Raw genomic sequence first — 14,823 nt, 5'->3', positions numbered from 1 at the left:
CATGCTTGTAGTCCCAGCTACTCAGGAGGCTGAGGCAGTAGGATCACTTAAGCCCAGGAGTTTGAGGTTGCTGTGAGCTAGGCTGACGCCAAGGCACTCACTCTAGCCAGGGCAACAAAGCAACACTCTGTCTCAAAAAAAAAAGAACCTCATTTTTAAGCCCAGGCAATATTTTGGTTGATTAAAATTTCATTAGAAAATAGGGTTAACATTTAAAAAGGCAAAGTCTCCACTCTAAATTGGGATTTATACAACACAATTTGTGCCACACAGGGAGATTCAGAAAACCTGCTGCTATTTTGGGGTTTATAGTCAAGGTATCAGTTAAGAGAAATTTTAAAAAAGCCCATAATTTTTTGTTAAAGCCTGTGTGATACTCAAGTCTCTCATTTTCATCAGGTTAACCTCTAATCTTCCTGCAAATTTCAGTCTATTGACATTTTGTCAGATGTTTCTATGACCCCCTCCGTCTAAATACAATCCTGTTTCCTTTTTTTAAAATTTTTTCAAAGTATCCTATATTTTTTCCTTTACTGCACTTAACACATAATTTTTGTGTGATTAATTGTTTTATATCTGTGTCCCTAGTATATTGTGATTTCTTCAAAGGCAGGAATCATATTTCATTAACTGCTGTTAAATTAAGAACCTAGCTTGTGGCCTGGCATAGAGAGGTATCTAATGCATTTGTTGAAGAATGAATGAAGGAAAGGTAGGAAAAGATCTGATTGGAAAGAGTCCCACTGTTTTTTTATTGACAAGCATCAAAGTGTACTAGAAAACTGTTTTTGTTGTGTGGAGGTGGGCAGGCAAGCTAGGACTGATTTTGGAAGAGCAAAATATTGAGAAGTCCCACGGGATTCACTATATGAACATAGCTGGAGAGATTCTGAGACTCCAAACTTAACTGAAAAACCTTAAAAGTATAAAATAAAATTGTGGTTTAAGTGCCTTATATTCTTTAACTGTCTAATAGATAAGAATTTGTGCACTAAAACTTTTAACATTTAGCCTGAAATGCTGGAGACTCGAGTGGGGCTTGGGGGGTACTTGGTGGGTGGGAGGAGTCAGTAGGTACATATGGCAGGGCTCTAATGACAAAAGACTTTAGGTGGAATCAGAAGCAAATGCGACTCCCAAATCTATAGATAAAATTAGGGTTACATTAAGAAGCAATTTATGAATCAATGATAATTGACTCTTCCTCTAAATGATATCAGCTTTTAATGTATATACAGGGCCTTAGTGACACTAAGTGTTACAACAACTGATTTAAAAAAATGCCTATTTAGGCCGGGCACAGTGGCTCACGCCTGTAATCCCAGCACTCTGGGAGGCCGAGGTGGGCGGATCGTTTGAGCTCAGGAGTTCGAGACCAGCCTGAGCAAGAGCAAGACCCCATCTCTACTAAAAATAGAAAGAAATTATACGGACAGCTAAAAATATATATGGAAAAAATTAGCCGGGCATGGTGGTGCATGCCTGTAGTCCCAGCTACTTGGGAGGCTGAGACAGGAGGATCCCTTGAGCCCAGGAGTTTGAGGTTGCTGTGAGCTAGGCTGATGCCACGGCACTCACTCTAGCCTGGGCAACAAAGTGAGACTCTGTCTCAAAAAAAAAAAAAAAAAAGCCTATTTATTTGTACAAAGGGAAAACTGAATGAAAAAAAGTGCTAATATATCATAATATGTCTGGGGACGCTAATGATCAGATCGCAATGCCAAAACCTAGGGCAGTTGGAAGATACGCATGCAAAAGTAAGTCAAAGCCCCGAAAATAACATATCTTATAATATTAAACCACTAATGTACTAACTGGCATACTGTATAGAAACTTTTCCATCATTTGAGGTGGTTCCTTAAGGCAGGTAGTCACAGTCCTAGGATTTTTTAGGCCTTTTGTATACCTATCAGATATTTGCTGGATCAAAACTCAACCAGGTAAAAAAGGAGATGGTTTTAATGTTTTCCTGAAACCTGGCTCAGCTCCTCTCAGTGGTGGGCTTGAGGAGCAGATGTGAGGGGACAACTTTGTGTTTGAGATATACTCTATTATTCCCAAGTAAGGACTTCCCTCAATTCGACTGACAGCCTCTTTCTGAAAGATTCATTTGTTCGGATATTCAAGGAAGAGTCTATTGGTGTTCATTTAGCATGCTAAACCTGAGAGCGTATGCTGGCTTCTTAGGAAGCCTCTAGCACTGACTATAAAAGCGCCATCCCCTCAAACAAGTAGATTTCAAGTTTTCAGATCTTTAATATTAAGAAGTCTGTTATCCCAGCCTACATAATTGGGTTTTAACATATTCGTATTCCATGCTTGAGAGTTTGGTAAGTTAAGGGAACACAATCTGGAACTAAACTTTTTAGGTTAGTGTCTCAGGCCTATCACTTTGCAGCTTACGACCTTGGAAAAGTGAGTTAGTATCTCTGTGTCTGATATTCTTGATCTATAAAATGGAGTAATAGTAGTGTTGTTATGAAGGTTAATTATGTAAATTGCTTTCAAGAGTATCTTATACTAGTAAGAACTTTATAAGTGAGAGCTCTTTTATTATTCTGTATTAGTATGTGCATTCATATATTATTGGCTGAAGAAATGAAATGAGTTGAATTAAAAAAAAAACTACAACTTTATACTAATACTCTAACACTTTGAAGTTCTCTTTTAATAGAGGAAGAAAATTGTCTTTTGATTGGTCCTTTAACACAGTTTTTGTCCTCTCAGTCTTGTTTACTCTTTCCCCCTAGATTTTCTCTTTTGGAAAAGTTTCCACCTTAAATTGACATAATTTAAATGTCAGCATATATTATAAAGACTTTTTTCTCCATGCCCCTACCTCATGCTATCCAGAACATTTTATTTACAGATAGAAACTTACAGTTAAATTTGGGTGGCTTCCAGATTTCTATCAGTGTGTCATAACACCTTATATTTATCAGCATCAAACTTGATATGAATATTTTTAAGCTCATAAATAATTGTCTAAATTTCTTCTTTAATTTTTTTTGATCTGTTGTTCTCTTATATTTTGGAATGATTTTTATGCTCTCTTAACAGGTTATATTTTCTTACACAAGAGACTCAAGAAATTATACATAAAGCAAAACTTTGTGTCTTTATAAGCTGAAAACAGAAAATGTTATATGTATGCTCTAATTAATGTTACAAACACATTACTTCTTTTACTTAGGTGATATCCCAAGCAAAATCTCTAAATATGCTGTTGTTCTTTTTCATTTACAGGGATTGATGCTCTTAGATTTGATTCAAAGTATGTATTATGATTCAGATCACTCTTTTTTTTTTTTATTTCTTTTCCTTCTACAGTTTATTGCTTTTGCTTCTTTATTCTTCATCCTGGTTTCAATCACAACTTTTTGCCTGGAGACACATGAAGCTTTTAATATCGTTAAAAACAAGACAGAACCAGTCATCAATGGCACAAGTGTTCTGCAGTATGAAATCGAAACGGATCCTGCCTTGACATATGTAGAAGGAGTGTGTGTGGTGTGGTTTACTTTTGAATTTTTAGTCCGTATTGTTTTTTCACCCAATAAACTTGAATTCATCAAAAATCTTTTGAATATCATTGACTTTGTGGCCATCCTACCCTTCTACTTAGAGGTGGGACTCAGTGGGCTGTCATCCAAAGCTGCTAAAGATGTACTTGGCTTCCTCAGGGTGGTAAGGTTTGTGAGGATCCTGAGAATCTTCAAGCTCACCCGCCACTTTGTAGGTCTGAGGGTGCTTGGACACACTCTTCGAGCTAGCACTAATGAATTTTTGCTGCTGATAATCTTCCTGGCTCTAGGAGTTTTGATATTTGCTACCATGATCTACTATGCCGAGAGAGTAGGAGCTCAGCCTAATGACCCTTCAGCTAGTGAGCACACGCAGTTCAAAAACATTCCCATTGGGTTCTGGTGGGCTGTGGTGACCATGACAACCCTAGGTTATGGGGATATGTACCCCCAAACATGGTCAGGGATGCTGGTGGGAGCCCTGTGTGCTCTGGCTGGAGTGCTGACAATAGCCATGCCGGTGCCTGTCATTGTCAACAATTTTGGAATGTACTACTCCTTGGCAATGGCGAAGCAGAAACTTCCAAGAAAAAGAAAGAAGCACATCCCTCCTGCCCCTCAGGCAAGCTCACCTACCTTTTGCAAGACAGAATTAAACATGGCCTGCAATAGTACACAGAGTGACACGTGTCTGGGCAAAGACAATAGACTTCTGGAACATAACAGATCAGGTAAGGCACTATTTCAAATGCATGTTATTAAATGCTTTATAGACCAGTATGTTCCTTAGGCAGAAGGCAGCCATTCTCATTTGCTGCAAATATTCATAAGTTTTCAGTCCTACCCCGTCACAAAGCGTGTGTTTGTGTCAGACTTATAGATAGCTAGACTGTAGCATTTCTAAATGAACCCTAAATAGAAGTCTGCATAGCTGGTCTATAGAGTTTTCCTGCTTTAGTGGGAATGCCCTTTGCTGATGGTGCCAATATTTTCTTTTGCCTGTTTGTTGCTTTTGTGCCAATGTTTCTTTGTTCCTCTGCACGATGTGATGGTATGATATTGGCCATTTTCCATCCTTCATCTTCAAAATGTTGATCTCCATATCGTTTGGCTTGGTGTGTTTGTCTCAGTTTTACCTCTGCATCATGGTGCCATGCATCTCAACCTAATTCACAAGAAGCAGTTATTTAAGAAGAATGGATGCTTACATTTCAAAGGCCTAAACACCAAACAGGTGATATGGAAGATATCCCCTTTGATAACAAAGCTCTTCCCTAGTAGTATTCTGGAGGATTGATTAAATTTTCATTGTTCTTAAATTAGGTAGAGTAAGTCAATATAACCACTTTGGTGAGGCAAGATGCCATGTAATATAATCAACTCACCATTATTTAGGGGATAGATGATCTGCTTTGGCTACTCAATGGCAAAGTGAAATTTCTTTGTGGATTTTCATCTTATGCACTATGTTCCCTCCCAGAACTCAATTTTGAATGATTTACCGCTTGAAATTAGCTGAACCCCTGTTCCCTTCCATTGACAGAGGTAACCTAGAATTGATTGACTATAAATTTATATTCAATTTGCCAAAGTGATAGTCACTAGTATTATCACTAGTCTACTATATCTGGTACGAATGATATATTTTGTCAATTCAACAATTTAATTAGCTTTTACCCTACTATGAAAAGTTGAGGTATATGAATTCCTTTTAACTTAGACATATTTCATCTTTTTTCTTATAGAAAAATGGCTTATGATTATCCAATGTGAACAATTTTGTATAATTTATAAATAACAAAATAACACCAATTAATAAAGCAAATAAACAAAAAAGGCAGGTGCCATTTTCATAGGTCCTTCCATAGCTACCAGAAGTTTTTATGAGGTAAATAGATGGAAAAAAAAAATGTGGCTGGAGTTGAACTACTGTTTATAAGTTTTATATAGTCCTTATGTTCATTTCATAGATTGCTCTGCAAATTCTGTCAGTATATACCTAAAAACTGTCAAGAATGTCTTTATGAAAGTTAGAGTTTAGTTGGTGTTGCTGCTCTCAGACTGTTCTCAACGTTAACTATTCAGGGCCCTTAAGAAGGACATAGAAAAAGAGGACACACTCTCATCCCGGGTAAACATTGTAATAACAAGCTAGTATCTAGGCTAATAGGATGTGAAAGTCTTTGGCAGGGATACAGAAGTAAACAGATAGTTATTTCAAGGGCATTTGGAGAAGTTGACCTTGTTCCATTGTATGCTCAAAAATACTTTGCCGCTCCAAAATAGAGTAACTGGCCAGAAGTCTGTGTTCTTTGGAATTATTCTCATTAAGATTTTTGGAAAAAAGTGCTTTCAGAAAATAATAAAAGCATATTTCTTAAAGAACTACAAAAACAAATATTTACTTAAAAATTTTTCCTTAAATAGGCTCCACTTTTAAAGATTCCTATTCAGAGTATCTGGATAACATGCCAAAGACTGTAGGATAATAATTTACATCCTACTTCATTAACACACTTATTTTGAATTTGTGTGAAAGCCAATTTCCTATTAGATAAAATCCAAAAAGAAATTAAAATTTCTCAAAGAACATTCCTCTCCTTTTCAATACATTTTCATTTTGCCCCATGTAATTTTTTGTGAAGAGTGATGAAAATTCTTTTTCTTATTGTGATGTGATTCTTGTGTTTTGTATATCGAGTGACTGGACTACGGGCATTCTGTGTAAACTCTTTGTACTGTCTCATTTCCTCATCCATCACTGTCTGTCAATGGGCATGGTGCTGTGACCAGTGTTATCAGGTGACGACAGTACAGGAAGTGAGCCGCCATTATCACCCCCAGAAAGGCTCCCCATCAGACGCTCTAGTACCAGAGACAAAAACAGAAGAGGGGAAACATGTTTCCTACTGACGACAGGTGATTACACGTGTGCTTCTGATGGAGGGATCAGGAAAGGTAGGCATGCATTTACTCAGATCGTAACAGGTGACTTAACAATTAAGTGCTGGAAATATATGGAGTAATGTTAAATGCGTATTCATTATTTTCTAGAAAGACTGCATGCAGTGCTCTTTTCTTCTCTCCATTACATCTTCTCTCCTTAGAAACGTTTTTAAATACATCACAATGATTGCCATATCTGAAAGGCATTTCATCCTTTCTTTTTTCCTTCCTTCCTTCTTTTTTCTTTTTTCTTTCTTTCTTTTCTTTCTTTTCTCTTTCTCTCTTTCAACCTTTCTCTCTCTCTCTCCTTCCTTCCTTCCTTCTTTGGTTTGTTATTTGTCTATTGGCAGAATTGGAATGGAATATGTAAATGTTAAATCACTCATCCAATTATTTTAATATAATTTACTCAGCAATTTTAAAAGTTATCTTTTTCACTACAACAAATAAAACTCACTAATTGGCTTTATGCATATATTTGATGAGTAATTGATGGTTATAAAACAATTATAAAGCTTTTTAAAAAAAAATACTTTAGCTCACTCCAAAGCACACTCCAGTTAAGTCTCTTATCCAGTACATGGGCAGTTTTCGCTAGTGGTTTACCTGAGTGTCTCAAGGTTGCAAAGGTACTGGATCCTCAGCCACATAGAACTGTGTATAATTCAAAGGCTACTATATACTTATGAAATGTGCTTATAGAATTTCTCTTCAGGAACAATTATAATAATTTAGAGTTTATTACTATTTTCAATAGACATTGAACTGTGCCTGACACATAGAAGATAATAAATATTTGTTGAATGGATAAAATTCTGGGGGCAGGCATCTTTGTTAAAAAGTATAATGGAATACTGAAGCTCCACTTCATCACATGGTTCCCTTTTCCTCAGTTATACCACTCTCTATGGCTATTCTCTAGATGCTTTTTTTTTTTTTTTTTTTTTTTGTAGTAAACATCACAAGCCTCAGGACATTTGCAATCTTTTTCTCCTCCTTAAGAATAGTCTTGTGATAAGTATAACCCACTTTTGTCAAAATGCTCCTGTGCTCTTTATCTCATACTTTGACAATTAAAGCTGCTTTACCACCATACTTATTTTTCTCTGTTTATTAATAGAAGAGGAAAAGAACTATAATGATTTCTTATGGTAGTTGGCTAAATTTGCATGAAAATCCACTCCAAAATTTTCGTATTAGCACAACTGCATTTTAAAAATGCTGTGCCTATTTGTTATTCATTTTAGTTTCTCTCTATTGAATTCTTTACCATTTTAAGTCTGAAATATTTATTTTGTGATACCCTCTTTCTTTGAAATATCTCATTACCCATGTTGTACTTCTCTTTCATTTCTTCTGGTCACTTTAGATTGCCCTTCTCTGCCTCTATGCCTTTGACTCAAAAGAGAAGACAAAAGACTCTCCTTTTGTTCCTTCAATGAGTAATATTTTAAATAATTCTCCATTCCAATTACTTCCATAGTCTGCATCTATTCCTTGCACCAAAATATATATCAATCATTGAACAGGATTATTTGATTTACTAGTTTACATTTAAATATGTGCTAGAAAAATTTTAAATATTTTATGAAAATAGTTAATACCCTATCATAGAACTTGAGCAAAATATATGTGCATACATTAAACAATAATAATAATATTTAATTAATCTTATATAAAACATGCTGTTTTAAGTGCGTTGCATATCTTACTATATATGTATATACATGTACACATGTATATATTTATATGGATATGTGGTTAAGTTTACATAGATTTTTGAGCATGATCTAATAAAGTGTGACATGCAATATTTATACCAAGATTACATGTTTAAGGACCTCACTAGAATTTGTTTTCTTCAATGTTAGACAATATTTTGAATTTTAAACTATCAAAGGATATCACAGATAAGAAAAGGCTTTGTCAATTATAAGGCAATATGTAAATATAAAATTTTACTGTAAAATTGAAAAGTTTCATGAGCAAAGCAATTAATAAGATATTTAGTTTGCATGGAAAAATTATACATGCAATCTTATTCCACAAACACAAATTCTCTTTATCAATGAGAATATCTTTGAAAGTTTGTCCATGAGCTTTTTATTCTTTGTCATTTATTACCATAATCAACTCTTTTTCATTCTTGCTTACTTCGGTTATGGCTGTGTTTTTTCTCCTAGGTCTAGTAAAATTTCTGGCTAACTTGACTTAATCTTTTCAGTGTGTTATCTTATCATATCTACCACAAATTCATTCATTTCTTCTCCTGTTACCTTTTCTGTAGGTTACAGATTTCTCCTTTATCTTCTACTCAAACATTTTTTTCCTATGTAATCTTTTCATTTACCTTTCAAGTTGGTTGCTCTACTGATTTGATTTTAACACTCTAAAAATTCTTCCCTATATAAATGAAAAGAAATGATTGGATTTCCAGTGCATCCTTTTTCTACCTAAAAATATGAATATATTTGGGCATACATTAAGAAAACTTTAAGAATTCCATTGAACTCCTGATACTTAGAACCTATGTTTTTATTTATACAATAGTTTTTGGGAAAGCATATTATGCAGTCATGAATAAGTACATGGATAGGCAGTTTCAATATTGCTTCAAATAAGCACATGTTCTTAAGAACTGTATAAAATGAATGATATGCATTTGTTAGTTCAAACTCAGTTCAATATTGTTTATTTTCATTAATTATATTTTCAGCCATTCCAGTAAAGCCTAATCAAAATATTTTTCAAATTTTCTAATCAGAAATAAATATATAGAATAAAGAAAAAAATATATGTGGATAACATATAATTTTACTAATACTTGTTACTAAATTAGACAGGAAGGCTTTTCAAATGGACACTGAAATTATAGTCATTAAAAATAGAGGACCTATAAACAGAATAGATAATATTTAGGTTAAAAACTATAATTCAGAAAAATAACATTTAGATGGCAACCAGGAGTTACATATTACTGGTATGAATAATATAAAACTGTCAAACAGATTTTTATCTTTCAGGAGGTCCTGTAGGGAGCCTGGAGATTGTGGTGACAAATATGTGTATTTTTACAATGATTTATAGGTATTAACAGCCCCTTTGGTTCATGCATATTCACCAGTTTGCCTTTAATAAAAACTAATCAATATTTACAGTCTATTTTACATTTTTAGGTTACACAGTTGACTTATACTTCATAGGATAAATTATTTTTTCTATAATTCCCAAAGTTATATTTTCAGTTACTTTACAGAAGAGCAGTAAATAACTAACCCTCCAGGCACATGAAGGTTTCTACGTAGGGATAAATTACTTGCAATTTTTAAAATTATTTAAGATATCCTCCCATTAGCTATTCCATCATCCACCAGCATAGAATGAAATATATACCACCTCCCATGTTGTATGTGTCAGAATGCTAACAAAAAATTGGCAGATAATTCTTTAATTAGCAAAGATTATGTCCTAGAGAAGTTTATCGTAGTTAATGGAGGGCATAAATTTTCATCTACAAAATCGCAAAGAAGATATCTAGTCTGCTGAAAGTTAACGTGTGCGCATGTTCAGAAGGGCAGGGTTCATTATTTCCCTTTTCTGTCCAGTCCAGCTTTACCCCATAATAGGGCCATTATTGCAATCCATATCCATATCTGTCTTGGCTGCTCATAAATCAAATAATCAGATAAATCACTTCTCTCCTTCCTATGAAAAGGAGGAGAAGTGGCCATGGCTTCTTCCCTGGAAGTTCTGTGAAAAGATAAAATTAAAGAAAGAAGTAGCTAGAAGGAATATGAGAGAAAACAAAGGACCCATTTTTTTTTTTTCTTACACAATCATCAAGCACACTGAGGGCTAATTAGGACCCAAGGAGTGTGCTGCACAGTCTAAGGGAGACAAGTCCACTGAAATTGTATCTACTTGCTTAATTTTGGTTTCCCAAAGAGAATTTCATTTTCCTGTTCTATAACAGTTCAACAGAGCTGTCAGAACATTCATTTCTAAGGCTTTGTAGAATGACTACATTTTTAGTCAATATAGTTGCCCTAATTTAAGACATTTCACTCCCAACTTTACACTAGGTGTTCCCTGTCTCATTTAACTGCTTCTAAACTTTTGTAGTAAAAAATTCTATAATATATGAATTCTTTCAAAGGTGACCTTGATGGAGTGTTGTTGAGTAAGTAGCTAAGGAAAACCACTGGGCTAAAGTTTGTGAGATCTTTTATTTTATAAATTTATGGCTATCATGAATAAAAGATCAGGATGAAGATAATAGGAAAAAAATGAATTAAGATCAAATTGTTCTTAATTCCTGGGTGAGGGGATGAGGGGAGAAATTCAGGTGAAAATATCATGTAATCAAATTCAAACTTTATTTCACTGAAATTTATGACTCAATTTATATTTCATTCATTTTCTTTTTTCTTTACTTTTTTATTGAAGGGATTAGAAATGGGCATTCCATCCTACATCACCTGGATAATGGTATCAAATGCCATTATTTAAGAATCATCCTTTTAACACTATAAAGCTGGAAGATTAAATATGCTGGAAAAAGAGATGTCCACTTAAACTTGAGCATGCCTTATTAGCTTAGTAAATAATAAAAAATGAAAAAAGAAAAATTGCTCACTTATTTTTCTTTTTTTCAGGAACACAATATGAGATTTAAAAATATTAGTCAACCTTATATCTTACTTAAGTTGCTTTGCCTAATTCTTAAAAGAGTTCTAGTGTAATATATTCCAAAATTATATCAACACTATAATCTGGAAAAGAATAGATTTTGAAGTATTGTAACTGTAATTTGCGATAGCTGGTTTAATCTTTTGAGAATGACAACTACAGTGAGCATTTTTTTAGAGTTATAAATTGTTTCAATATTGAACTCCTTGTAAACAAATTCTTAACTTTGAGTTTGAAAATAGCACTTTTGATTACCCTGCATGGTATTGTTTGTCTGTGTCTATTTTCTGGTTGAATTCAACTGATGTCTGTGCATTTTTTCATAAAAGGATATGAAAAATCCCGAAGCTTAAACAACATAGCGGGCTTGGCAGGCAATGCTCTGAGGCTCTCTCCAGTAACATCACCCTACAACTCTCCTTGTCCTCTGAGGCGCTCTCGATCTCCCATCCCATCTATCTTGTAAACCAAACTGCGTCAGTCGACTAAATTGTATTAATTCAAGTACTGTTTACCCCATAATGGAAATAATTAAACGTAGAGTTACTCCAGGCTTCATTAATACAGCATAAATCTTGCATGATACTACTATTTGAAGTCAGAAATGCCACTTGGGTAGCTAATGAATCTTATCCAGGCTTTAAAGATTATCTAAAGTAGTGCTACCAATTCTCTATATTAATTTCCCTGATCTCCTTTTGCAATAAAATGACAGATAGTGTCAGATATTGGCCAGTACACTAATACATAAGCATATCTTCAGGGAGATATATTTAAAACAGTGTGCTTCCAAATGCCAACCACTTCATTGGAACTTCATTTTTTGTGACTCTAAACCATTCTGAAGATATTTGGGATCCTATCTTGATTGCACACAACCTGACTTTGGTCAGCTCATTTGCATGGACCATCTTGTCTCTATCACCTGAAAGCAATGTTGCCAAGTTCGGGGACTGTGGATAGCTCAGGATATGTGTACTTGCATCGAACCATCCTGCTGATATGAAAGCACTGGTCTACTGTTCTGCATGTTGACTTGTGGGGCAGGGAGGGCGAGTTGCTCCTTGACATTTTTTTCTTTATCAGAAATATTTGTTTTAAATACTTTAATTTCTTGATTGATTTACTTTTCTTTAAAAATGCTGTATTGGAGTTCTGAATGTCTCTGGTTGTTTGCACACAGATAACTGCAAAGAGGTTGTCATTACTGGTTACACGCAAGCTGAGGCCAGATCTGTTACTTAATGACTTGGGGAAGGCACAAAACATGAGAGAAAGGTAACTGCCAGCCAGGCTTGCATCGTTTAGCCAGGAATTGCTGCTTGGTACTAGAGTCATTTTTTTTTTTTTTTAAACACCCCAGGATTTGTCTTCATTTTCAGAGGCAGAGTGCCAAATATCACCCAAAGCGCTCGTGTCTTTTTTACCCCCTTCCTTTATTTTTATTTATTATTTTTGTGCAAACATCAAAGGTCATTGGTGTTCACACAGGAGGCTTTTTTGACTAGCCTTAACTTTCTGAATCAAAGGATTAAATAGATTTTCAGGCAGTGTTTAATCAGGTGCTTTGTCCTGTATGTTGTTCCTGTCTGTCTGTCTTAGCTCCCTGTCTTAACTGTATATGCCATCTGTCTCCATGAAGCACAGAAATGCCTTGATAAGGTGTTCATGATTTTAGTATTGGGTCCTCCCAACTCCCGCCTCCTGCCTTCTTTGCTATTTGGAGCAGCCTCTCTGCTTTGTGTATAAATTAATGATGCCCTGTAGACTACCTAAGTTAATCGGCACTGTGAATCTTTTTGATAAGCAGGATTTAAGCAGCAATTTTACCACTGCACTTGATTGCCTGCTGCAGTGTCAGTTTTTACTACCTAGCAACCAGCATTCATTACTACATTTCAACAAAATCCCTAGGGAGTCTTATTCGGTCTGAGTGGAAGAAAGTCTATTTATGCATCCCTGTGAATGCAACAGCAATAGTGTGTTTGGTGTATCGGGCATGGGAGGGAAGAAAAATGCCATAATATAAACGGAGGGGTAAACAGTATTTCTAAGGCATTCAGGGTCCTTGAGACTGTTGATTAATTCCTAATTCTCATGTTTATTTTTTGTTAGGGAGACAATTGTCACTTTTATTATTGGCCACAAAACATGTATTACTCTATATCTCCAAGTCCTAGAGCATGACCTGCATGTCAGAGATCTTGTACAGCAATGTATTTACCCAGACGTAAATATCAGATATTTAGAGACACAGTGATCCTTTTGATAACACCACACATAGAACATTATAATTACACACAAATTTATGGTAAAGGAATTAATATGCTGTCTGGTGCTGCTGTTATTGACTACAGTGTTGTACAGAATTTATCATGGATTTTTGGCTGCTGAAAAAGGGACAGTGGAATTTAGCCATACCAAGGACTGTACTGGAAACAGACTTCTGCTGCTGAATGTGCCCTGATGTGACCAGGTTGCACTTGGAAGAGATCCCTGCATCTTCATGAGGCATTTAAAGCTTAAAACAGAACTGTGGCTGGAACTCATCTGGTGCTCCCCATATGAGCAATCTGCTTGTAGACCAGCCAGTGTCCATGAAACAACTGTAAATACCAACGCGTGTGCATGGGTCAACAGCTTTGGCCATCTCACATCAATGAAAGCCAAATTCGTGATCAACATCTCTGAAGCTTCAAGTAAGGCCCACAACTTCTTTGAATTACTCCTCATGGGCCCACAGTAGGTTGTGCTGTGAATTATATAAGGCAGTAATACTGATGTAGTATAGGTCTGTCTTAATTTTCCTTATTTCTATTTTGTTGGTTGAATCTATGAACACTGTATCGTTTTCTTATAAATCACTTATGTTATCAGCTTGTCAATTATGTTGTGAAATTTTTCCTATTTATCAAAACTGACCTATTTTTAGTCACATATTTGTTTAGTTTTGAGAAATTGTTATGGCTTAAGTGAAACTTGCCAACACTATTCATAGTTTAAGTCTTTTGTCATTATTACCTCAATTATAAATATTACAAAAAATAAAATTCTGGCAATGAGAGTATTTTTTTATTAAATGATCAAGTAGCAATGTCAGTATATAGTAGAATATTAATGAAATTATATCCTAAAGTGTATATTTTGCATAAAAGAGATATTCTTCAATCAAGTACTTTTTTGTGAGTTTTGTGTCAAATGAAGCTTGTACTTTGTCTTTAAAACTGTTGTAGTTGAAACTATATAAGAATTTTTCATCTTGCTTAATCACTATTTCCAGAATCTATTAGTTCCCCTGGGATTCTGAATATAATATATAATCTAATTATGAACCCCTGTATCGTGGACCTTTTGTGAACATTTCAAGGTGCATGCACAACCTTGCTGATACCGATGGAAATGTAACAACTGAAATGCAGAATAAAAGGCAAATGAGCTGGGGATAAATTTGAATCCTATCTGATTAAATTATTTGTATTCTTTTCTTGGCTCTTTTTTTCTTGTGTTGCGATTTTTAACAGACTTTACAACTTTTATGCTTTATGGCACCATACCAGATACTCATACATAATAAAGAATTTGGGATGAAAGGACTTTAAAACATACATAGCTCTTACTTTCATTCAAGTCTTAGGCACATAGCCAATGTTTTCCTCTTCCTTTG

General features: G+C 34.9%; 1 protein-coding gene across 15 annotated transcripts in view; it reads left to right on the top strand.

Moving 5' to 3' along the window:
- The window catches only part of KCNC2 (potassium voltage-gated channel subfamily C member 2), a 171,654-nt gene extending 157,022 nt beyond the window's left edge, over positions 1-14,632 (top strand). The window contains exons 3-7 of one of the 15 annotated variants that reach the window (XR_011235687.1): positions 3,331-4,255; positions 4,655-4,758; positions 6,318-6,482; positions 12,343-12,437; positions 13,517-14,632. Coding sequence is in view for 14 of the 15 variants with exons in the window: in XM_069489337.1 (XP_069345438.1) it covers positions 3,331-4,255; positions 6,318-6,482; positions 11,489-11,625 (1,227 nt within the window). In the remaining variant the exon portion in view is untranslated. Of the gene's footprint in view, positions 1-3,330; positions 4,256-4,654; positions 4,802-6,317; positions 6,483-10,916 lie in introns of all 15 variants that reach the window. The other 14 variants (XM_069489345.1, XM_069489348.1, XM_069489346.1 and 11 more) reach the window with 14 other exon arrangements.
- Positions 14,633-14,823: the final 191 nt, after the last annotated feature.

This window comes from Eulemur rufifrons, chromosome 16, assembly GCF_041146395.1.
Source record: "Eulemur rufifrons isolate Redbay chromosome 16, OSU_ERuf_1, whole genome shotgun sequence".
In the NCBI taxonomy this organism is placed as follows: domain Eukaryota; kingdom Metazoa; phylum Chordata; class Mammalia; order Primates; family Lemuridae; genus Eulemur; species Eulemur rufifrons.
The sequence above is the reverse complement of the archived record's forward strand: the minus strand, read 5'-3'. Positions and strand labels throughout refer to the sequence as shown.